The sequence below is a fragment of the Chenopodium quinoa genome, unplaced genomic scaffold, assembly GCF_001683475.1.
Source record: "Chenopodium quinoa cultivar QQ74 unplaced genomic scaffold, ASM168347v1, whole genome shotgun sequence".
NCBI lineage: Eukaryota > Viridiplantae > Streptophyta > Magnoliopsida > Caryophyllales > Amaranthaceae > Chenopodium > Chenopodium quinoa.
Window position 1 is genome coordinate 7,877,403 of NW_018742205.1, and position 23,305 is coordinate 7,900,707.

The 23,305-nt window shown below is 37.2% G+C and overlaps 2 protein-coding genes across 2 annotated transcripts; one reads left to right on the forward strand and one right to left on the reverse strand.

Moving 5' to 3' along the window:
- The first annotated feature begins 1,584 nt into the window (after window positions 1-1,584).
- On the forward strand, window positions 1,585-10,382 carry LOC110731897 (RING finger and transmembrane domain-containing protein 2-like). The gene is made up of 9 exons (XM_021911818.1): window positions 1,585-2,086; window positions 2,201-2,865; window positions 3,418-3,494; window positions 3,583-3,751; window positions 5,732-5,820; window positions 5,942-6,106; window positions 6,187-6,264; window positions 7,642-7,745; window positions 9,934-10,382. The coding sequence occupies exons 2-9, from the start codon at window positions 2,235-2,237 to the stop codon at window positions 10,037-10,039; spliced, it is 1,419 nt and encodes a 472-aa protein (XP_021767510.1). The 5' UTR covers window positions 1,585-2,086; window positions 2,201-2,234; the 3' UTR covers window positions 10,040-10,382.
- A 631-nt stretch (window positions 10,383-11,013) lies between these two features.
- Window positions 11,014-23,232, reverse strand: LOC110731916. Its single transcript, XM_021911837.1, has 6 exons — window positions 22,531-23,232; window positions 13,624-13,779; window positions 13,419-13,517; window positions 13,082-13,321; window positions 12,548-12,712; window positions 11,014-11,987 (listed from the first exon to the last, which is right to left on the reverse strand). Exons 1-6 carry the CDS (start codon window positions 22,852-22,854, stop codon window positions 11,481-11,483), a joined length of 1,491 nt encoding a protein of 496 aa, XP_021767529.1. The 5' UTR covers window positions 22,855-23,232; the 3' UTR covers window positions 11,014-11,480.
- Between the last annotated feature and the right edge of the window lie 73 nt (window positions 23,233-23,305).

Below are 23,305 nucleotides of genomic sequence, written 5' to 3' on the forward strand. Positions count from 1 at the left end.
TGATTCAATATTTGTGAAACTTCCTTAAAAGGCAAGTGATGCGATATTAAAAACACGGAGGAAGTTTATTAACCTGATGTAGTTTAATCTTATCATTTATGAGATTAATAAATATTTGTGAACATAACTTAAATTGAATCATATCTAAAACGATAATAAGTTTGTAAACACAAATCTATAAGCCTATATTAAAGTGAATGATTTCCCTGAAAATTGCTTAAATGTAAATTAATTCCCTAGAATTGGTAGAAGGTTTGTTAATTTTTTTAGTATTATTTGAAGGGTAATGTTATATGTAGCCCTTAGGGCTATATTGCCCATATATAAGCATTAAATACACTCTTGAAAATTGTATAAAATTAGAAATTCAAGACAAAAATACGCGTAAATTAGTGTAATTTGTGTGTATATATTTATGATTTCCTAAATTTATACAATTTTCTAGTGTGTATTTAATGCTTATATGTAGTCCTAAGGGTTATGTATAACATTTTCCTTATTTGAAATTAAAATGGGGAGGTTGGTTGCTTTGAGGAGTTTGACAATATAAATTGTGAAATTGTTAAAATTAAATAAAAAAAGGAAAAATTGTTGGGAATAATCCCACCTTCGGGGCGTCCACGAAAAATAATCCCACTTTTGGGATATTTTTAAATAATCCCACCTTTATATATACCCAATCTGCTCCTAATGGTCCCAACTGGTCATGTAACTTGTTATAACAAGTTACCAGACACGGTCGGCCTGTGATTGGTCAAAAACAATAAAAAATTTCTTTTTTAAAAAAAGTTTAATTTTTCTAAGAAAAAAAAAATTGAATAATTGAAAAAACCACCCACCAGCCCCAGCACCCATTCTCGCCGGCATTGCTACCGGAGTCCCTTACCCCACATCGCCGACCACCCAGATTGCCTATCCCAACGCCGACGCCCCCTTCCCCTATCCCGATCCCGGCCTCCCTTCCCTTTCCTCGATTTGATGGTTGCTCCGATCTGTTTTGTAACCTCCCTCCCCTTTCCTCAATCTGATGGTTGCAACCCCAGCCAGCCACGGTTGATCGCCGAATTGCAGCCATGGATGATCGCCGAATTGCGAGCTCCGATATGATGGGTTGCTCCGATGTGTATTGCGGTGGCGGGGGCTGGTGGAAGAGGTGGTTGGCTGACTGCCTTTTTTTTTTAAAAAAAAAAATTTAAATTTAAATTTAAATTTTAGACAAATTGTATGGTGACACATGTACTCTAAAGCCAAAAAAAAAAATTACCATTTTAACAGGTAACCGGTCATCTGGGACCATTGGGAGCGGATAAGGTATAAAGGTGCGATTATTTAAAAATATCCCAAAGATGAGATTATTTTTCGCGGACGCTTCAAAACTGAAATTATTCCCGGCAATTTTTCCTTTAAAAAAAAAAAAAAAAAAAAAAAGGAAGTAATAAATATAGTAGTGGCTTAAGTTTGACCAACATTTAGGATTGCGCAGTCCTGATTGGATTTGGTCCGCAGATTAGCGGCTAGATATATAGACAGACATAGAAATCAGCCTTTTAAAATTTAAATTGTAAAAGAGAAAAAACAAAATATGGTTTTAGCATCATATTTTCAGGGATTTTCATTTAAAAAATAATCTGGGTAAATAATTTGAGTGATTGTAGTTGTAATTGTTCATCTTCCAACTCTTTCTCTCTATCTCTCTCTCTTACAGGAGCGAGAAAGAAAGAGAGTCGAAGCTGCTTTTATTTTTCATTTTTCCGTTTCCAATTTATTATTTCTTCACTTGTTCCTTCTTTTCATTTTTCTTATTCTTATCTTACCAACCTATATCAATTCAATCGATCCATTCTGATTTTGTTTTTGATATTTCTCCTTTTCTTCCAGTTTCTCTATAAACCCTAGAACAACCTCTCCTTTTCTTTCATTTCCCATGAATTTCAATTTCAATTCATTAATTATCTGATTTTGGTATACCCAATAAGAATAATAATATAACCATTTGTGACTTGTGATTTTGTTGGACTTCGGAATTGAATTGTCAACGACGATCCCTCTCTCTTTTCAGTCGCCCAACGGAGTTTCCCTATCGCAGGTTTCTTCTTCTTCTTCATTCTCCCTTTTCTTTCTTTCTTTACAATTACAATTGCAATTCCCAATTTTGTATTTTTATTTTGATTTTAATTTTGATTTTCTGGGGTTTGTTTAGGGTTAGGGTTAGGGTTCGAGGATCATCGGCAAGAATGGAAGCAACTGGTGGAAGTTCCGACGGACACAGAGATAGAGATAGAGATAGAGATGGAGATGGAGATAGGGATAGAGATAGAGAAAGAGGAAGCTCCGCTAATTCCAATTCTAGGCGTTATAGGCTGCATTTGTCTGCTTCCAATTTCATACGTTCCCCAGTCTCTGCTCTATTAGAGTATTCCGGTCTATTACGGCCCCGCTCCACCGCCACCCACGAATCCGATTCTCTCATCCCTCCCACCTCCTCTCCCCATATTCATGATTCTTCGTCTAATGGCGGTGAGGTCTCCATTAGGATTATTGGTGCCTCTGAACACGATCACGACCGACTTGACCCTTCTACTACAACCTCTACAGGGGTGCAACTTCAACCATGCCCTACTGATCAGTCTCTGTCCGTGCCTGTTTCTTCCACCGTGTTGGATGCCCAGGAGGACTCCTCCAGGGCTGCTGACACTCAGTTCTCTAGCTCCTCTACGGATGCTGAAGCCGCTGATGGCGCTGCTGCCAACAATCGGGATGCTACTTATCAGAGGTATGACATTCAACAGGCTGCCCGATGGATCGAGCAGGTTCTTCCTTTTTCGTTGCTCCTACTCGTTGTCTTTATCCGCCAACATCTGCAAGGTATAATCATTTCCTTTTCTTGCTCTGCCTAATACAACTACCAGTCTTTTGATTTATCAACTATTACTATGGTTTCCACTTAGCATACTCCTAATTTGGGCAGAAAGCCTTTCAAGAATGCAAATGCAGCGTGCTTTATGCATAAAATATTAAAATGGTTTATCATGCTCTCTTTTTTTTTTTGGTCGTCCTTTGTGCTTTGTACTGACACATTCAAACTCTCTCTACTTGTGAATAGTACGAATGTACGATGGTTATAGTGACTTAGTGCCGTGGTCAGCATTATCATATTTGTCAATTTTCTAGATGCCTTAGTTTCAACAATAGCTTTCTTGATTACAATGTCTAATGTTAGTGTTTGTTTTTAGTACCTCTTTGTTTGTCTAGATCTTAGTAACTCTTATCTAAATTACTCTTTTTCTTCATGACTGTTAAATAGTAGGAATATTTAGTTGAATATGCTGTTTATTACAGTGCTTTGTGCTTGAAAGGGTTGCATTGCTCACATTTTGTATATTGATGTATGTTGCTCAACTTTTGTGTGGAATGCAGGTTTTTTTGTTACAATTTGGATTGCTGTTTTTATGTTCAAGTCTAATGACATCATGCGTAAACAAACTGCTCTTAAGGTACTTGAATTTTTTTGATATTTGTTGACATGCCTGGCTTATGCTTGCTACTCAATGTTATATATGATGTTAATTTTTGCTGATACAGGGAGAGAGGAAGATTCCTATTCTGGTTGGCATCTGTATTTTGTTCACACTTCATGTTGCCGGTGTTTACTGGTGGTACAGAAATGATGACCTTCTCTATCCATTGATTATGATACCTCCAAAAGAGATACCTCCCTTCTGGCATGCTGTTTTTATCATCATGGTCAACGGTGTGTGCTAACCCTTATTTGTTCTTGCATCTTTGATACTTTAAAATGTTTTTTTTTTTTAAATGCTAATTAGGTTTTTTTTGGTTAAATGTGTTAAAAGTGTATGTTTTTATTATACTTGTATTACACTTTATTTGTCAATTTGACACAGTGATATGCTTAACGGATTAGGTAACTCTTGTCTGACAACTTACCTTGAAATTCTGATCAGTTTGTAATTTTGTTCGTGTTCTTTCAGTGCATATATTAGCTACATGCATCTTGATCGATGATCTGTGATTATTAATGATTTTGGCTGCCTAAAGCCTCTAATTTGTTAGTTTTCTGGGGGCCATTGATAAAAATCTGATAATTTCTGTTGAAATTGTTCCTGAAGGATTGATTTTTGCAAGTGCCTTACATCCAAGTGATGTTGGTTGCTTAAGCTTTGTTGTCTCCCAAGAAGCAACTTGGTAGAGTTGCAATTCTTATATGTTAGTTTTACGCAGTTTTCAGTATGTCCCAGTATGTGGACCAAGTGTGGGAATGCAATTCCCTTGGTGATATTTGCTGTGGCTCTTAAGGTGTATTGTTCGATACACTTGTTAAGATTGTAATTTGTGGTAATTTTATTAACACGGGTGGCTAGTAGTTTCCAATGTATGATTTTAAGGAAGAAAAGAATTAGGAGGCTCACTTTTGTATATACCTTGAACACAACAATATCTTACTTGAATATATAATAATCTGCCGGAGAACAATTTGCTGCCATTTATTTTATTTTTGTTCCCAAAAGTGTGTGTGTGTGTGTGAGAGAGAGAGAGAGAGAGAGAGAGAGAGATGTTGGTGTGTTGAGGGAGTGCAAGACATATGTGGATAAAACAAAAGAGAGTGTAAAAAGGTAGATTGATCATTGGTGTAAGTAAAAAGGTGAAAAACGTAAGAGACTGGGTGAAATTGTGTAAATATTGTGGGATAAGGGGGTAAGGTAGTCAATGGGGTTTTGCTGAAAATTGAATAAAGTAAAGAACCTCTAGGAACATACTAAACATACTAAAACTGAAAGCATAAAGATCTTTTAAGAATGGAGATAATATATCTTTCTTAAAAATTAAAAGAGGGGAAATAGAATAGAATAATATAATCAAACAGAGTTGTGACAGGAGCAGCTTTATGATCAAGTCTTATCGTTTCCAGAGATTATTACCAATGAGGCGATTAGCTAAATGATAATGGTCATACCAATTTTTTTGTCTACTTCTACAAGAGCCCTAGTATTGCAACAAAATTGGTTTTAATTTAAGAGATTTAGGATTTTCTACTCAAACCCTATATCTGAATTTTCCTTAGTTGTTGTTCCTCTCTATATTGATCTGCTAATTATTGACAATTAACTTCTTTGGGTTTGATATGCCAACTTGATCACTCTTGGTTGTGCGCCATAGTGATTTGATTGAGCCAATAACTACGACTTAGTTCAGGCGTACATAATGAGAGATTTAGGATACACTGTCACAAACTTTTGTTGAAAGCAAAATAGAATTGACTTGGCAAGGGGGTGCTAGGAACTGACATGGTTACAGCACTAAAAATGGCAGAAAATAAGAAGAAAAATGGTGATTATATTGATAAGATGAGAATTACACTAAATCTAATGATAATTCCACTTTTGAGAGGTGGATTCTCTCCAAGTATGAGCTTTCGAGAGGCTCACTCTCTCCCAATAACAAACCTCACAATATTCAACATATTCTTATTCTTCCTAATGAGACCTATTTATAGAAAATCCCCCTCCTAACAAACCTCTAACTTATTCCCCAAGTTACTACTAATAGACTATGACTAACATGCCCTCCTCTAAATATTTATTCCTTGCAGGGGGCTCCTTTTGGCTGGCCTTTTGTATCTTCTGGTTTTAATTGTGTTATTGGTTTTGGTGGCATTTTTGAACTTGTGAGCTCTGATTATGGTGGGGAAATAATGTGCATTCTATTCTTTCAGACACCCTCGTCCGCCAGGCAGCTATGGTCGCCAAGTGCATTCTACTCATATATTACAAAAATAGCAGAGGAAGAAATTATCGTAGGCAGGTGGGATGTCACTTATACTTGTTTATGGTCTTCCACATTTAAAAGTTTTTTAGTAGCTTTATTTGCATTCTTTTATGTTTGCTGCATCTAGGTTTCTGATTGCTATGTGCTTTCTTTCCAGGGGCAAATGCTGACTTTGGTTGAGTATCTTTTGCTACTGTATCGTGCACTGTTGCCAACTCCAGTTTGGTATAGGTTCTTCCTGAACAAGGAATATGGAAGCCTCTTTTCATCTCTAATGACTGGGTTGTATTTGACTTTTAAGCTCACTTCTGTTGTTGAAAAGGTCTGTCTTTTGTTGTAATGCTTTTTATGTGCTTGAAATTGTCCTTGGAGTGTCTCTCATGCTTTTTTGCTGACTTACAGGTGCAATCATTCTTTGCGTCAGTTAAGGCATTGTCGCGTAAAGAGATCCACTACGGAGCTTATGCAACTTCAGAGCAGGTAATTCAGCTGTCTATTTTCAAAAGAAACTGCATATACACCATATCTTTCCAGCCATATGCTCCACAGGATTGGCAGCATTGCATTTTTTCACAGAAGTTTTATCTTCTTAGCCCTGACTGACCATATAAATTGAAATTAAACCAGTATCTATTATTTATATAGCAATTTTAAGCCTCCTTGGTCACTGCAAATAGTCTTCTCCAAAGATCATGTTCCCTTGTCTTTATACACCATAAACTTTTTTTTTTTTTGCAATGTTTCTGGTTCAGATACTCGTTTTGATCTCTACATCTATGTTCAACAAGATATCTTTTTTTTAAGAGAGGGCTGGGGGATAGAATGAAAACCCTGTTGATTGTGTCTGTTGGGCTAGTTGGCGCCCCTTTGCTTGCTCTATGCTTCTAGGCTTGTAGCGCTATGCAAATCTTAAAAATTCAGGTTCTAAGGAAGGCTGTAATGCAGGGTATACCTCTAAGATGTTGGCCGGATGTGAGAAGTTAAATGTGCAAACTGTATTGTAAACTTCATTTTATTGAAGTGGAACTTGCTTGAAGGAATTGTGTTTGACGATCAATAAGCTTTGTATTTAACTTCTAAGGAAGTGCTTCACCGTGTCCATCTAATTCTCTTAATTTATCTTGTAATGTATCATGATGTATAACTAGGGGTGAGCAAAAAATCAAGGTACCCTGAATTGGAACCGGGACCTGATAGGAACCGCCCGGATTCTGTAGAAGAGGTTCCTCTTCCGGGTAGCAGAATGGAGAACCTGTTGCAACAGGTTCCGGTTCAGGTTTTCAATTTTTTTGACCCTCTAGGGTACCTTGTAACCTGATAAAAGTATCACTTTAGTTCAAATTATACACCAATTCTAACCTATTTTTTTAATTAATAAATATCAAAACTACAATTATAAATATATGTATTAACTTTGCTCAACAATTACTATTAGTTTGTTTTATTTGCGAGTTATAAACATTATAAATTAGTGACTATCTGGTTTTTTTATAAAAATTTCTGCAAAAAATTACTAAGTATATTACAAGACAGGGTACCTTGAATCGGAACTAGGTTCCGGTTTCCAATTTCCAGGGTCCTGTTCAACAGGTTCCCAATTTCTAGGGTCTTGTTCAACAGGTTCCGGTTCCGGTTCCCAATTTAAGGAACCTGTTGCAACAGGTTCCAGTTCTAGGATTTATAAGAGGGTACCCTATTATGCTCACCCCTAACTGTATACATGATTAACTACTTTAACACATCCCACCTCAACCCTTGTGAACTAAACCTGGACTGTAATAAAAGGTGATATGTGAGAGGATTGCTTTCCCTTGAATATTTGACCTTGCATTTTTGACTGGCATTCTTCCACTGTAGGTCACTGCTGCTGGAGATATGTGTGCTATTTGTCAGGAGAAGATGCATGCTCCAATCCTACTCCGTTGTAAACACATTTTTTGCGAAGGTTGTGTGTCAGAGTGGTAAGTTTTCATCATCAACTGGTTTTATTGTACTTTTGCCTCTGTTCTTTTGGATTTATGCATTCACAATAATTCAATAATATATAGACAGATATGAGTTTTGTTTTTGACTTGGCCTTGGGTTTTTACATGTGTGTGACCCTGACCTTCAGTGCTTACGATTAAGGTTTTCATTGTTAGTTGAGATTGTAGCAGTATTGTAGCTATAAAGGTTTTCAATGCTGTATGCATGATAACATAAAAGTATTATGTGAGTATTTTGACAGTAACAAATGTCATACTGATCTGCTTAGGATTAAGGTTTTCATTGTTAGTTGAGATTGTAGCAGTATTGTAGCTATAAAGGTCTTCAATGCTGTATGCATGATAACATAAAAGTATTATGTGAGTATTTTGACAGTAACAAATGTCATACTGATCTGCTTACGATTAAGGTTTTCATTGTTAGTTGAGATTGTAGCAGTATTGTAGCTATAAAGGACTTTCTTTTCAAGTTGCAACAGTATTAATAAAACTGCAACTGTAGAACAGGCTTGCCGTTACCTTTTGAGGATTCTGTCTGTAAAAAACAGAAATAAGGATGCTTATAGGTGACCAATTTTTTTTCACAAGGACTTTGAAATCTTTTATTTCATCATTGGTTAGGACATTAAGGTCATACCCTTTTCACCTTTAAAAAAGTTTCAGGTCCTATATTCATGTTCTCTACACCTGCTTTTTACCAAAGTGAGATTATTTATGCTGATTAAACTTTTTATTACTAACTGAAACTTGGTTTGATTTAAAAAGTTGATTTTTATTTATTAATAGTGATTTTGACTAATTAACTGATTTTTGCAGAGCAAAACTGATTTTTTCTTGTATAAGCTTATTATTAGCAGATAATATCTTCTTTAGGTGAAGATAACAGCCCCTAACTTAACTGTTAAGAGCTAGTAATTTCACTTTACCCTTACCAATAAGTATAGATGAATGTGATTCCAACAATATCATCATTTAAATTCTGTTCTTTCCCCTTGATCTTATGGTTTTGTGTGTATATTGGTAGTAATTTAATTCGTGACTCTTGTCAAACCATTCTTTTTTCTGAAGCTCAACTTCATTCATATATGTTTACCATTATCAATCTCGTGATTAATCAATGCTATGGAAGGTCTTTAATCCCTATGCTTTAATAACGTTTATTTTCAGGAAATCCTATGAGCTATGTTGATATCTTATAGCATAGTGTTCCGTTCCATTAAGATATACTTTATCTGTTTTTATATTAAAGCATAGGGAAACGTACAACAACATTTTAGCAAATGATATGGAGCTTAAGTGCTTGACCTATGTGATGGGAAACGTACTACAACATTTTAGCAAATAACATTTTGCATCATGTATAATACTTCCTCCGTTTTTTAAATATTGCACCACTTGCCTTTTAAGGAAGTTTAAAAAATATTGCACCATATCCATTTTAGGAAAATAAATATTTGTGTTTACACTACAAATATCCTATATACCCTTACTTTTTAACACTTGATTTTATGGTTTATGTCTACAATCACATGTACAAATTTGTACTTTTACCTTTCTCTCCTTTTTTCCACTACCAAAAAATTTGTGTCAAACCCTTATGGTGCAATATTAAAAGAACAGAGAAAGTATATATATATATATATTTTTTTTTTTTTTTTTTTTTTTCTTGTTGTATGTAAGGGTATAGTATCTGGGTGTTTGAGCATCAAGCATTAGTTCTTGGTGTGTGTGTGTGTGTGTCTGTGTCTGTGTGTAACAACTTTATTTATAAACAATGGGTGTTTATTTGTTCTTCTTGCTATTATATCTACTTCATTGCTGATCATGCCATTTTGAAATTATGCCTGCCCATTGCATCTCTACATATAGTTTATTTTTTAAGTCTTTCGAGAATGCTTTTTCTACTGGCCTTTTGGAAGTAGTTTTTCCAAAAGAACTTGGCTAGTTAGAGACTGAGGTTTTATTGACCTCTTTGACTTCTCAATTGGCTTGATCTTCCATTATTTTCTTTGGTTGATATGCTATTACTCTGATATATACTTGCTGAGGAGGGAGGGGGTGGGGGGTTAAAGAAAGGAAAAAACTTTTAAAATTTGCAGAGTATAACACTAGGGAAATGTTCAGTGGATGTGCAAGTTTGTTTTTAATCTGGTTCCTTTTTCAGGTTTGAGAGGGAGAGAACATGTCCTCTATGTAGGGCTTTGGTGAAGCCTGCAGATCTCAAATCATTTGGTGATGGATCAACTAGTCTGTTTTTTCAGTTATTCTGAGCAAGGAGTTTTTCTTCCTTGAATCCTTCCTTTATTGAAAAGCCAATAATCAAGCACTTCCATGATTCATTCAGAACCAAAGAAACTACATTTAAGCTGCACTGCTGGTTGTTGGCTACAAGAATCTAAGCCACTGATTGACACATAACTCGACAGGGTCTGTTTATATGTTATATTAAAAACATCTACTTGTAACTAAGTTAGCTCGTAAATTTATAGAGAACGCGTACATTAAAACATTGTATACAACTGTGCAATCTCCAGTAATGGAAGTTTTCTGAAGGAAACATTATTGTGCATCCTGTCACTTTGTTGCTGAAAAGTTACCTCTTCATTGATTTTCTTCAGTGGTTTAACAAGAGTTGGCAATTTATTGTAACAATCCTTATTACCTGTTCAAGGTATGCACTGACTATTGCAGATAGTGTGGTGCAGACTAAACTGGCTTTGCTGTGCTAACATCTAGTGTTTATTGTTTAATGCTTGACATTGTGGTGTATACACATAGACAGGCATGACTTGCATGAGTACAGAAAATATTGAAAATGGATGTAGATACGGGAATATTTGCGATAATGTGTAAAAAGGTATTATATTTAATCCTGTATTGTGTAATTGTGATTGGAAAGTGATGCAATGTAATGTACTATGCAGCAGAATTTTTATAAGAAACGTGGTTCAAAATATCATTATCCTACCAAATAAAAATGTTGCAAATTGAATTTTCCATTGTTTTTTCGCTCTACATTTAAGTTTTAACTATGGTTGACTGTTAGGGCTCCAATGGTTTCAAAAAATTGTGCATGTAGCTTAACTTGCCAAATTAAAATTAGGCTTATGTTCTCCAATGGTGAGTAAATAGAGTTAAGTTACATGCACATCAATCAACACACCAATTTCATTAAATAGAGTTGAGCAAGTCTGCTTGTTTTCTTACAACCACACCTTTCAGTGGTCAAGCAAGTTTTTTCAAGTTGCCGAAGATAATGCTAAAACAACAATGCACCATTGTAGCTATTAGTTTTACAATTGTACCAATTACTAGAGGAAATTGTCAAAAAAGTTGCTTCCATGAAATACAAAAAACACGATAAAAATACCAAAAAGGTCAGAGGGGTTTAGTTTCCATTCAACTCAACTAGAGGAGACAGGAGAAACCGAGAAAGCTTTAAACAAGCTGTGCAAAATTATAATCAAGCTTTTGAACTTCTCCCTTACAAAAACTGAAGAGTTCTAGCCATGTTGGAGAGCATTATATAAGCCAAAATAAGATTAGATACATTATTTAACAAAGTGGGAAATTGTTGACCCAGGCAATACCTCCCAAAAGAATTGATCAAGAAAAAAATGAAAAGGGGTAGGGACAATAATAGCAAAAAGTGCAACAGCTATGGCCTATTGGCTACCCAAAGGCATCGTGACAGAACGGGGCAGTTTATTATTAAGGAGATGAAGCCGGAGGTCTGTGGAGAGCTTCATCTGTAGCAATTTGTGGTTCACCATAACAGGAAACTTTTATTTCTCCATCAGACACCACTAATTGTGAAGTTGGAACTTCTGAGGATTCTGTCCTTTCGGGTGAGTAGTTGGTAGGGCAAATCTTAGGAGGTGAAGATGGAGATATGAGTAATGATGAAGTGATGTCAGATACCTCTTTAGGAATTTCCTTTGTGTGGTCCTCTGGAAAGTCAAGGGAAGAAACTTCTGGAAGAAAACTTGGGGATATTGGTGATGTTGGGGTACTCGACAGCACCTTGGCCTCATCAATAGAGAATGGGTAAACTTCTGTGACTTCTTCAGCACCTTCATCCAAATAGACAACATCTTGCATTGTCAGTTGGTGGTATTCAACAATCTCTCTGAGAAACCGATTTTCACGTGCATATACAGAGTTTTCATGGGCTAGACGAGCCTTCTCAGCTAAAAGAGTTTCCAGCTGTAGACGTATCTGATAATAAAGAAGCATAAGAATTTTCATTATTACAATGTCAGGCAAAATAACTTAAGTGATGAATCTCATCGAACATGCTATGAGCATTGTTTAAACTATAAATGCATGCTTTCATATAGATGGGCAAATGTAAGAATACTAATGTGCTTGTTCAGTACAAGGTCATAAGTTGAGAAATTGGTAGTGAGTAACTAAATTGTCAAGGAAAATTTCATGTGAATGACTACTGACTACCATCTAAAGAGATGTGAATGACTACCATCTAAAGAGATGGTAATGATTACCATCTAAAGAGATGTGCTTGTTCAAAACATGTTTTTTCTACATTGATTTTCATTTCCACTGATTACCTTCTAAAGAGATGGTAATGATTGGCAGTAAAAAAAAAAAACTAAGGGAAATCATGTACTTGATAGCGTAGATGTAATACACAATTTATTCTATATAATATTACACTCATTAGTAAAGACCATTTTTATATGACCTTATACCAAGCAGGTTAAAAGCTAAATGATCTTACTGAAAGTTTCGATGAAACACTAAGAATTGAGGCATACCAGATCATCATCAGCAGGGTTGTCTCCTTTCTCTCGATTCTCTCGAAGTCTCTTATTTTCTTCTTCTAGTTGTGCACAACGCTCCTTTGCAAAGGCTAAATCAGCTTTCACGGTTTTAAGCTCCCGCAGAAGAACTTTTGCTTTGGCAGCAGTAGCCATTGCAACCTGTAAACCAAATAGAATATAAAGTGATGCTCTTTACCAAAAAGATGGTAGGATGTAGATAAACCTAGTTCCACTAAGTACAATAGTGGACCAGCTCAAGGCCATAAGTGAAAAGAATTGTCCTACAAGACTGAACCTTCTTCAGATCACACTATCTACTGCTCACTCACCCTCTTCATTTTTTTTTTCAAATTGATTAAAATGAACCAACTGTGAAGTGTTTTAACTTTTAAGTTTCAATTAAAGACAAAAACTAAGATGAGAGATAAAACTAAGCAAGGAGCTTCAGAAAGGGCAACACTATCTCTAGTTGTGTTTCATTGTTCCTGCAATAGCTAGCAATACACTATTACATATTTGGCACCTTACGTCGCGAGAAGCCTTGAGTTGCGTTTCTTGATTGGTTAGTGAACTTGTCTGCACAGGCTGAAGAACTGGTCGCTGCCATGAAGTGTTGTGCACAACAGTTGCCTGATCAGGAGTATCTGAAGTAGTGCCTCCTCTTCTACGAAGTTGGAGTTTGCGTGTTTCTTGGATGAAATCAGCTGTCCTACTGCGAGTTTCTTGAATAATATCAGCAGTCTTGTGCTCCATGATTGAAAGACCTTCCTGCAAAGCGAATAAAAAAAAAAAAAAAACTTAAGACAGATGACAAGCAGAGGGAGAAAATGAGTGAAGCCAGAAAGTGAGGCAATAGGCGAACAACCTCAAAAGCATTGCCAAGGGTATCACCAAGGGTATTAAGGGAAGAAGTAATGGCATCGATGCGCTTCCTCAATCGAGCATTATCAATCTTTGAGCCAGTCTGTGAAGATTGATGATGGGATTAGTAAAACTGTAAAGATAAGAAAAAAGGTTAAATTAGAAAAATCTAGTAGCACAGAAAGAAAAATACAGTAGAAGCAGAAGACCTGATTATCCTCATCATGAAGTTGTGACTTAATCTTAGTAGAAGACTGAAATTGCTTATCCTCTTCATCAAGAATTGATTTGGCCTTCCTGGCTAAGATACCCCAAAATCCATCTTTAGGGTCTTCTGAGTCTTTCACTGAACTGCTCTCGGATCCCTACAATATAATAACAATGAAAGTAAGTAACAATTGGTTATGCAATTCAAGCAATGAAGTCTATGGCCACAGATAATTGCACCAGCTGCCCACAAAATCAAGTAGCAGGACTTCGTGTCGTGATTCTTCCTAGTATGTAGCTGTCAAGTTTGTCATGCATTGTCTTTAGCATTAATTTTTGTCTTATGTCAGAAAGCTGGTAGAATCATCCAGTTTCTAGCAGTTGATTGGTGTTTCAGTGGTGTGCAGTCAAGCAAGGAAGCCACCATATAAATGCATTGTATTATTTCTCATTAGAGCTTGAGACGAAATAAAAGAAAGTTGGGTTGCTGAAATTTTTTGTTATTGTAACACTCAATCAATCAGATTATTTTTGAGTACAAATATAGCTCGACCTCTCTATAACTTTCAAGCATTTGATGTATGTGTAATTCTCTTTATGCAAAATTTTTAAGCTTAAATCTTTAGCATAGAAGTTTTCGGAGTGTTTAGTTCTCAATATTTAGTTATGTCAAGGAAAAAAATGACCACAGATACAACTAGTTCTGCTCCTGCATTCATCTAATCGAAGCAATAGTGTATCTGTTGAGAAATTGCAAGGACACCTACTTACAGGGACAATAAAAAAAGATGCAACAGGTTCTGTGAAAAATGAAGCATGGGATACATGCAATATTATGGTTATTCCTAAATTATTACAAATGTGAATGATTCCATTAAGAAGTCTATTATGTATGTGAGCTCTTGTGCTGACATATGGAAGCTACTACAGTAGAGAACTAGATATACACAGTCACCAATGGATCCAGAAAATATAGACTCAGCAAGGCTATGTATGAAACAAAGCGACAAAAGAAAAACCAAAACTGAATACAACACCGAATTAAGAAGATTGTGAGAGGGACTGAAGGACCTAAACACTCTACCTCCATTCACCAGTGATATAAGTGCATTTGTAGATGCTCTAGCCTCTAGCCAAGCAGCAGGAGGAACACAAGCTATATCAGTTTAGATAATGCACATGGATTTCAAAGAAGTCTTATTCTTATGATGTCAACTCTTTTACCAGTAGATATGCATACTTCAATAGAAGGAATCACAAAGAGACGTACTCCTTCCGTTGAAAGAAGAGAATGAATCTTGGCAGTGTCTGGCAAGGGAACAAATGCAAGCTGCACAACTTGTGGAAGAAGTGGACACTAGAAATAAGTGTTGGACAGTTATAGTATATCCCAGTTCGCATCCCAAGAGTCAAGGCCAAAAGGATGAAAAACCCAAAGGAAAAGAGCAGTTCAGCAACTCTAGAGGTGGTGGGAACGGTGGGTGGAATAGAGGAAGCAAAACAGGCAGAGGTGGAAGCAAATTAGTTGCCAGTGCACAAGGTCCAGGTGAATCAAGCTCAAGCAAAACAATTGGAATGATCCACTGAGATTCAACCCTATATCGCTTTGATTCGTCCCTCTCCCCCCACCCTCTTCCCTAAAAACACCATATTTTGCTAAACGAGGGTAGCAATGCACCTTTGGTGTTAGTAAATGCTAAGGGATTGGGCCATCTCAGCCAAGGGACAACCATGTTGTAGGCGTATGGCATGGGCACAAGACGTACACAAGGACAAGGCATAAAAACACCTCATCCATAAAGCACCTATTTTTGGCAGTTGAGGTTAGTGTCTTGGCTTGCCTTAGGGCCAAAGCAAAGGCAAGGAAAAGACCAAGACAAGGCACGACATCTTAAGACATGATTAAGGGTGGACCAAAGCATGGATGAGATAGTTCTAGGATCCAAGTAGGACTCTCAAGGCCCTTTGGGTCCCGAGAAGCACCTCGATGCATTATCTTGTCGGTTCCAAATATGTTCTCTGGAAGCCAAATTGAACGTTATAATACACGACAGGATCAATTTCAGAGGTTTCAAGGCCTAGAGTTGAAAATTCACGGAATCGTATAGGACACATTCAGGGGTCATATAATGTTGTTTTGAATCATATATGACCATTTGTCTTTCACATTAAAGCGTTGTGGTGGCCTATAGCCCAATGAAAAGAGATGTATACTATAACAACCATATTGACTGTTAAAAGGTAAAGTGGACAATTCCAAACACTGAAATGGCTTCTCGGGGTGTCGTGGAGTTCACGGGAGGAACCTGACCAATTTTGTTTTCAAGTCCAACAAAGTCCAAAATTGTCCAAAACCGAAGGCTTCACGCTTTGAACCAATATCATATGTTTCGTGACCTGGTGTCGAAATCCAGGGATACATCCAGGGATCATATAATGTTATTTAGAACCATATATGATTATTAGTCGGTCACATAGAGGCCCGTGGTCGCCTTGAATTAATTAAGAGAGACATGTACATAAATGACTAAATTGACGGTTTAAAGAAAAATTGGATGGTTCCAACAATCCAAATGGCCTCCTTAGGTGTTGTGGAGTCCATAAGAAGCACCCTGACCACTATTCATTTCGAGTCCAAAAAAGTCCAAAATTGTCAAAAACCAAAGGTTATAATCCATAATTTTGGACCAATTTTAGAGGTTTTAGGACCCGGTGTCGAAAATTCTCATGACAGTAGGGGATGCATCTTGGGGTCATATAATATTGTTTGGAACTATATATGACCATTAGTCAGTCATGTATAGTCTCATGGTGGCCTGAGTTAATGAAAAGGAGGCATAGATGGTAAATGGGTAACTTGGCAGTTTAACGGCAAAGTGAACAACTCCAACCACCAATATAAAGTCCTGAGACGTCTTAGGGGGTCTATGGGAAGCACCCCGACTTGTTTCCTTTCGATCCAAAAAGTTGAAAATTGTCCAAAACATGAATACGTATTATATGTGAAGGGAAAAAAGTATTATACCTTATTTATGTGAACAAATTATTTACTTCGCATGTAAGAACCATTTCTTATCTTATGCAAACAATTGTCTTTTTCCCCCATAACCCTATTCCCGGATCAAAATACCTTCCGAACCTCATTTGGAATCTACCAAAGTGTCAAACAGCCATCCCTCTATTAAACCCAACCTTTTCCCATCTCTTGGGACTGTTCCCCAACTTTCCCTGTTTTTTTCCTATTACCGCCTTTTTTCCATATTTTTCCTATTTGGAGAGAAAAACATGTCAAAAATCGAGCTTAGTATTCATTCTTTTTATCCCACTAATAAAACAGGATGTTATCATCACCTACACAGCAAATAAAGCAGTTGATGAAGCTGATTCCAACCAATAAAAAGGGTATACCAGATAATGTAGGGTACGAAGAATTGAATATGAGCAAATAAGGGGTAGTTATTGCGGACATACCTAGACCAAAGTGAAATATAGACTCTAGGACATCGGATAACATGACAAGAACACTAGAAAATTGGCGAAAGCAAAGAATCAACCAAAGATAAGCTTGTCAACAGGCCAAACATCAGTGATGTCACATTGGTGAAGTGAAGTTGAAGAATGACACTAGCTAAGAACTGTGTTGTATGTGCCTGCTTTCAAGCACGCCTTTCTGTCAGTTCAAAAGCTAAGTGAGAATGGAGGATACACTGTGTGACTGCAAAGGTGGAAGAGTCAAGGGCATAAGAAGAGTTGTGCATGGCCTCTAATCAATGAGCCACTAGGCATCATTAAGCAGAGAGAGAAGTCAGAAAACAACTTTTGTGGAGTAAATAAGGGAGTAAAAGAAGGACCACAGTGAAGCTTGATGCCTTAATGTATCATCCATGGTGACCGATGTTTATGGTTGAACCACTCAAGAATTAACTCTATGTCACTTCATGATAGGTTATGCTTCAATGAAGAAAATCAAAAGAATGTAGACAGAGATCAAGGGAGAGGATGATGTGTGTTTGACCTGTCCTTATGTCAATTTTGTCAAACTGGCTTATGCAAGAGTAAATTCAAGTTTATAACAATGATAAACTTAGGAAGTTTATCAAGGGGTACAATGGTACATTTATATGTGCATTGAGGGGTATAGGTGTAATTCACTTTAGACAGTCTAGTTAATGGCGTTATCTTTCCTTTGATGTTAACAGTGAGAAACCCACCTAGCTTTATCTCTCTCTCTCTTCGTTGGCCCATCCACCGGCGAGTTATCTGATCGAAGGAGTAGGCGGCAAGTTGATGGAGAAATCATCACGTGAATTCTCGAAGGAGCAAATAGCAAGGTAATGGAGAAATCATCACTCAAAGTCTTGAAGGAGCAGGCAGCGAGTCATCACTTGAAAAGCATCAATGGAGGAATTGAAGTTCACAAGTAGCTTTAATGGAGGATGACGGCAAAAACCTACCCTTTAAGGTTAACCATGCCCTTGATTTCTTTTATTTTTTAGGGTTTAAGTAAAATTTGGCGGCGAAGCCGCCGGAATCCGGTGGAGAAAATGGTGGATGTCCATTGAAGCCAAGTTATTCCTCCATTGAAGCTCACGATTTATTGAGCTTTAAATTTCTATAGCACCTCCTTGCTTCAATGGAGAGAGCTCTCTAACTCCGTTAATTTTCATCTGTCATTGCCGGTTGTCCAAATGGGGTGGAAAATATTTTTTTATTGTACAGCGTGGAAACCAAGGCTTTTTTATTTACAAAAATGCCATTTGATAAACATCTCATGTTTATCAATGTTATCAACCTGGGCTTCTTTCTTATGCAAAAAGCAAATCAAGAGATGCAAAATTGATTCACATAGATTTGGGGTCCTTATACGAGTAGCGTAATCATAGATATTTCCTCACTCTAGTGGATAATCATAATAACTAACACAGAAATCAGATGCTTGAAATGCCATAAAATCCTTTGTTCAGATGGGGAAGACACAATACAAGTAAAGATCATAGGATCTTGCAGCACTTAGAAAGAAACTCAACATCAAACTACCTATGTTAATAGGCTTTAACAGAATGGAAGATAAGAAAGGATGCAAAGAAAGAATATTGAAATGAGCAAGGCACTCAAGTTAATATCAAAGCTCCTACTCAGATTTCGGTAGATTGTACTTTGGCTGCAATATACATAACAAATGGGATTCCAAATTCCAATACTGGAGAAGCCGGAAGAGTAGATACCTTATGAAGTACAGCACAATGCTGTACCTTAGTATGATAACTTAAAAGCTTATGGATGCTTAGCTATAGCTAGTAATCCAAGTAGAATTGCTGATAAGTTTGCTACTAGAGGTATACGATGTGTATCTAGATATATCCTCCCAAAAAAAAAAAAATGGTTATAATCAACAACACCAATGAAGACGAAAGACTCCATAGACATTAATAGGACCTTAAAATGGCAAGTTTGTATAAATAACCATCTCTTCACTACCAATGCAACATAATTCCAAAATAGCCACATAGATGAATCAAACTCATTCTAAGGACTTTATTGACCTATTGGTAGGCTTGTTACGATTCCAAACCAACTTATATGATCTCAAGGAGACCCTGCGCCTTCATTTCAATTATGGAGAAGATTTCCAAAATTTGCCTCGAAAAGTGGATTATAGCCTTCAATTTTGGACAATTTTTTACCAGTTTGGACCCGAAAAGGAAACAAGTGAGGGTGTTTTCCATAGACCACAAGGCACCTTTTGAGTCCATTTAGGTGGTTGTAATCATCTACTTTGCTTTTTAACTGTCAATTTACCCATTCACAACTTACACATTCCTTCATCAACACAAGGCAATCATGGGAGGGGCATTGCCTCGCTTCTGTTTCTACTAAGCCTGTTTCCTTGGCTACGGTTTCACTGGATAGTAGACAGCGGAAATCCCGTTAATCCATTCATGGCATCATTTATTAGGTGACAAGGAATTTGCTTACCTTAAGAGAGACATAGTTTCTCTCATTTACCCGTGTTTGGCTGAATTTCTTTACTTTGAAATTTGGAGCAATGGGTAGAATCACGTTATGTTCACCTCCACATGGACTATCGCAATGCTTTATTTTAATTAAACAGTCATATTCCCCTAAATAGACTATTCAAGTGGTCATTTCCACATTGTCCCCCCTACCCACACCTCGCACCCTTACGGTGACTCGCTTTCGCCACGAGAACAACTCGAGCCATACGCCAACAACCAATGAGTTCAAGAGTGGGACCCCTTATCCGAACCAATCCTTCTCCTGAAGTTAAGGATCCATTTACGTACATCGTTCCATCGACTAGAGGTTGTTCACCTTGGAGACTTGATGAGGTTCGAAGTACGACCAGGGTATGGTCAACACTCGGTCTTTTAGTTTTTCAAGGGCCATCAGGGGCGCACGGACACCACAAAACGTGTAGTGCTATTCCAGCCGTTGAACCCTACCTCCGAATGAACTATTTCATGATGGGCAAGCTGTTAAATTGAAAAGAAAACTCTTCTCGAGATCCCCGTTGATGTCTCCACTCCCTAATGTTGCCTTCAACCGCCACGTCCTGATTCAAGAGTTTAAACCCGACCCCTTTCTAAGCTTGCGCAAAACACGGAATCGGACGGGATTCCATGTCTCTTAGGACAGACTAACCCATGTGCAAAGGTCGTTAACATGAAATCTTTCCCCTATTTGGCCTTCAAAGTTCTCATTTGAATATTTGCTACAACCACCACTACACCCTGCTAATGAACGAGAATAGGTCATGCTGATGCGGGAGCAATATTATGATGTGGATCTCTCAGGACTCTCACAAGGCTCGCAAGCTATAATAACATTGGATCTTCGGATTTTAACAAAAACTAAAGAATTACACGATAATTAAAAGGATAATACTCTATTCTCGCAAGAATAGAGGGTCTCTTCCTAGTCGCAACTAGAAGATAATCACGAGTCACAACAAGTGATGTTTTTGATTAACAATCAAACGAGCAACGCTCAAAGGGTTAATTCCCAAAACAAATCTCTCATCATTCATTAAAAATCACTATTGATATGCACCCTATTTATAGGGTGAAAAATCATACAAAGATAAGATAGGAAACTAATAATCATATCCTAAAATAAGATATAATATTAAGAATCCTAATCCTAATAAATCTCCTAATCATATTTGTAACCAACTACTAAATCTATCCTAACATAAATTAGTTAAACAAATAAATATCGTTATTACTAAAACTCCTTAAGCCTAAAAATAGGAAAAATCCTTTCAAGTGAAAGGTAAAAACCCATAGGCAAAGTCCTTAATTAATAATAAATAAAAAATAGTGTAGGCTTTCTAAAAACTCCATGAATTTTCAAGAAAACCCATATTGGACTATTGCTCCCGCATCACACGCGCTTTAGTGCATTCCATTTTTTGGGCTAGTTGATTCGGCAACACACTCCTTAGGGCATTTTGACTTCCATGACCATTGTTGTCTTAATCGAACAACATGCATTGTGCGATCTAGGTTAGTGCGTAGTTTGTCACTATAACCTGGTTCCGCTTCATCCTGCATCGCAAATTCTTCTTACCAAATTTGGCCCACTTAGAGCTCTCAATTCCGTGACATGACTCTACAGCTGATCTGTCCTACCTACTTACAATTTGAGAATAGGTTGAGGGTGTTGCGGCAAGAGGTCTTTATATATTGGCTTTACCTAATAGAACTTGAGGTTCGATTACTCTTTTGCCTTTATACCTAATTCGGGCCCCGACTTCACTCAGGCATAGTACGCCATCTTTTAAGTCTCTACAAGTATTCTCTTACTCGAACCCGTCTCAAAAGATCAAGGTCGATCGATGATAAGAAGACAAAGCATACGGGGTAATCGTCACTTGTTTAAGGATGAAACAGCAGATGGTTGCATTACTCCCGGTCTCTCACTTTTGGTCCTTTATTTAATTAGTTAACAGACATATTCACTAACAGTGTGTTTGGATTGAAGGAAATGGAGGGAAAGTAAGGGAAGTGAAATGGAGAGATGAGGTATCTTCCATTTAACAAATGAGGAAGGAAGGGAATTGGAGGGGAGAGAAATGGAGGGATTAAATTGTAGGAAATTGATCCCTGCATCAATGGAAAGAATTGGAAGGAAAACTCACCATTCTTCCCTCCCCTCCCTTTCCCTCCCCTCCTCTTCTCCTCCCTCCCGTTCTTTTCCTTCCCCTTTCTTTATCCAAACATATTGTAAGTGTTTTCCCACCAATGAAAATAACAAGCTTTTGTCCAAGTTGGGAGAGTTTGAGGGGGAATAAGGAGAGTAGATAAGTGGTATGCAGATCAAGCAGTGAAGGCAATGGCCACAGATAATTGCATCAGCAGCAACCCACAAAATCAAGTTGCAGAACTTGGGTGTCATGTGATTCTTCCTAGGTCAAGTTTGTCATGTAGTGTGTTTAGCTGTCGGTTTTATCAGTTGTTAGAAAGTTGGTCGAATAATGATTAGCGAAAGGCATGATGTTTAGCAGTTGATAAGTGTTTTGGTGGTGTGCTGTCAAGTAAGATTGTAAGACAGCCTCCATATAAATGTGTTGTATTGTTGCTCATTAAAGCTCGTTATGAAATGAAACAAAGCTAGATTGCTGATATCTTTGTTCTTGCTACATTCAATCAAATTAAATATAAAAATGCAAATGGAATGCTTGTCATAAAAAAGAAGCATAAACTTTTAATTGGGAATTACAGGACAAACAAATTGGGAATTGCAAAAAAAAAAAATTGAATTCAATAACAAGAGTAACAGGTTCAACAAGTATCCCTTATAGGAAGCAAAGCATAAACAAACTTTGAATTGCGAATTACAAGACAAACAATGATAGAGCAAAAAAATCCAAGAAGGAAAAAGAGTACCTTTGAAAAGGAAATGGATCGGAATTGTGGAGAATTACGAAGAGAGAGAGAAGGAGGAGGTTCAGCGGTGGCGGTGGCGGCAGCGGCAGCGGAGGGAGACGCATAAGCAGAACCATAGCCGGAAGAATCGCGATGCGCGGCGGAGGCTCGGGTGGCTCTGGCAGCCAAGGATCCAGCAGAATCATCATCATCATCATCATCTTTATCTTTTTTCAATTTAAAAGAATTGGTTCTATTGTTATGATCATGATCAAATTCTTCTTCTGGGTATTCCTTGAAAGTGGTAGACCTGCTTATACCCCCAGCTCTCCTTCTATACGCCATTTCTGAATTCCAAATAATCGATCAAATCAACCAACCCTAAATATATGAATGAAAATGTAGATGAAACCCAGATCATATAATTGGGAAATTCAATTCAATGGCTCAACAATGCCCGCCAAAAGAAGAAGAAAGCGGTTAAATTGATCATAATAAAGTTGTGATTGAGTTTCCAAATCCAGGTTGGAAGTTGTAACTAACTGCCCAGACAAGCAACATACAAAAAAAACAACCCCAGCCCCAGTTTGGGGACTAGGACTACTATTTCTCCGGTGCTTTTTTTTGCCAAAGTCAACCCCAATTTCCTCTTCCTTACATCCCTGCCATACACCTCCTTTTTGTATCTAACACGTTTCTTTTGTCCGTAACCCTATACAAACCTATTACTACCTTCGTTTTATATTATTTGTAACTATTTGGCATAAAATATGAGTAGAAATATCTAATTTGCAAG

Coding starts and splice junctions, on each gene's coding strand:
- LOC110731897 (XM_021911818.1), top strand. CDS start 2,235: ATGGAAGCAACTGGTGGAAGTTCCGACGGACACAGAGATAGAGATAGA. Junction 5,821..5,941: donor GAAGAAATTATCGTAGGCAG/GTGGGATGTCAC, acceptor CTTTCTTTCCAG/GGGCAAATGCTGACTTTGGT. Junction 6,265..7,641: donor CTTATGCAACTTCAGAGCAG/GTAATTCAGCTG, acceptor CTTCCACTGTAG/GTCACTGCTGCTGGAGATAT.
- LOC110731916 (XM_021911837.1), bottom strand. CDS start 22,854: ATGGCGTATAGAAGGAGAGCTGGGGGTATAAGCAGGTCTACCACTTTC. Junction 13,322..13,418: donor CCCTTGGCAATGCTTTTGAG/GTTGTTCGCCTA, acceptor TTCGCTTTGCAG/GAAGGTCTTTCAATCATGGA. Junction 12,713..13,081: donor AACTCAAGGCTTCTCGCGAC/GTAAGGTGCCAA, acceptor TTTGGTTTACAG/GTTGCAATGGCTACTGCTGC.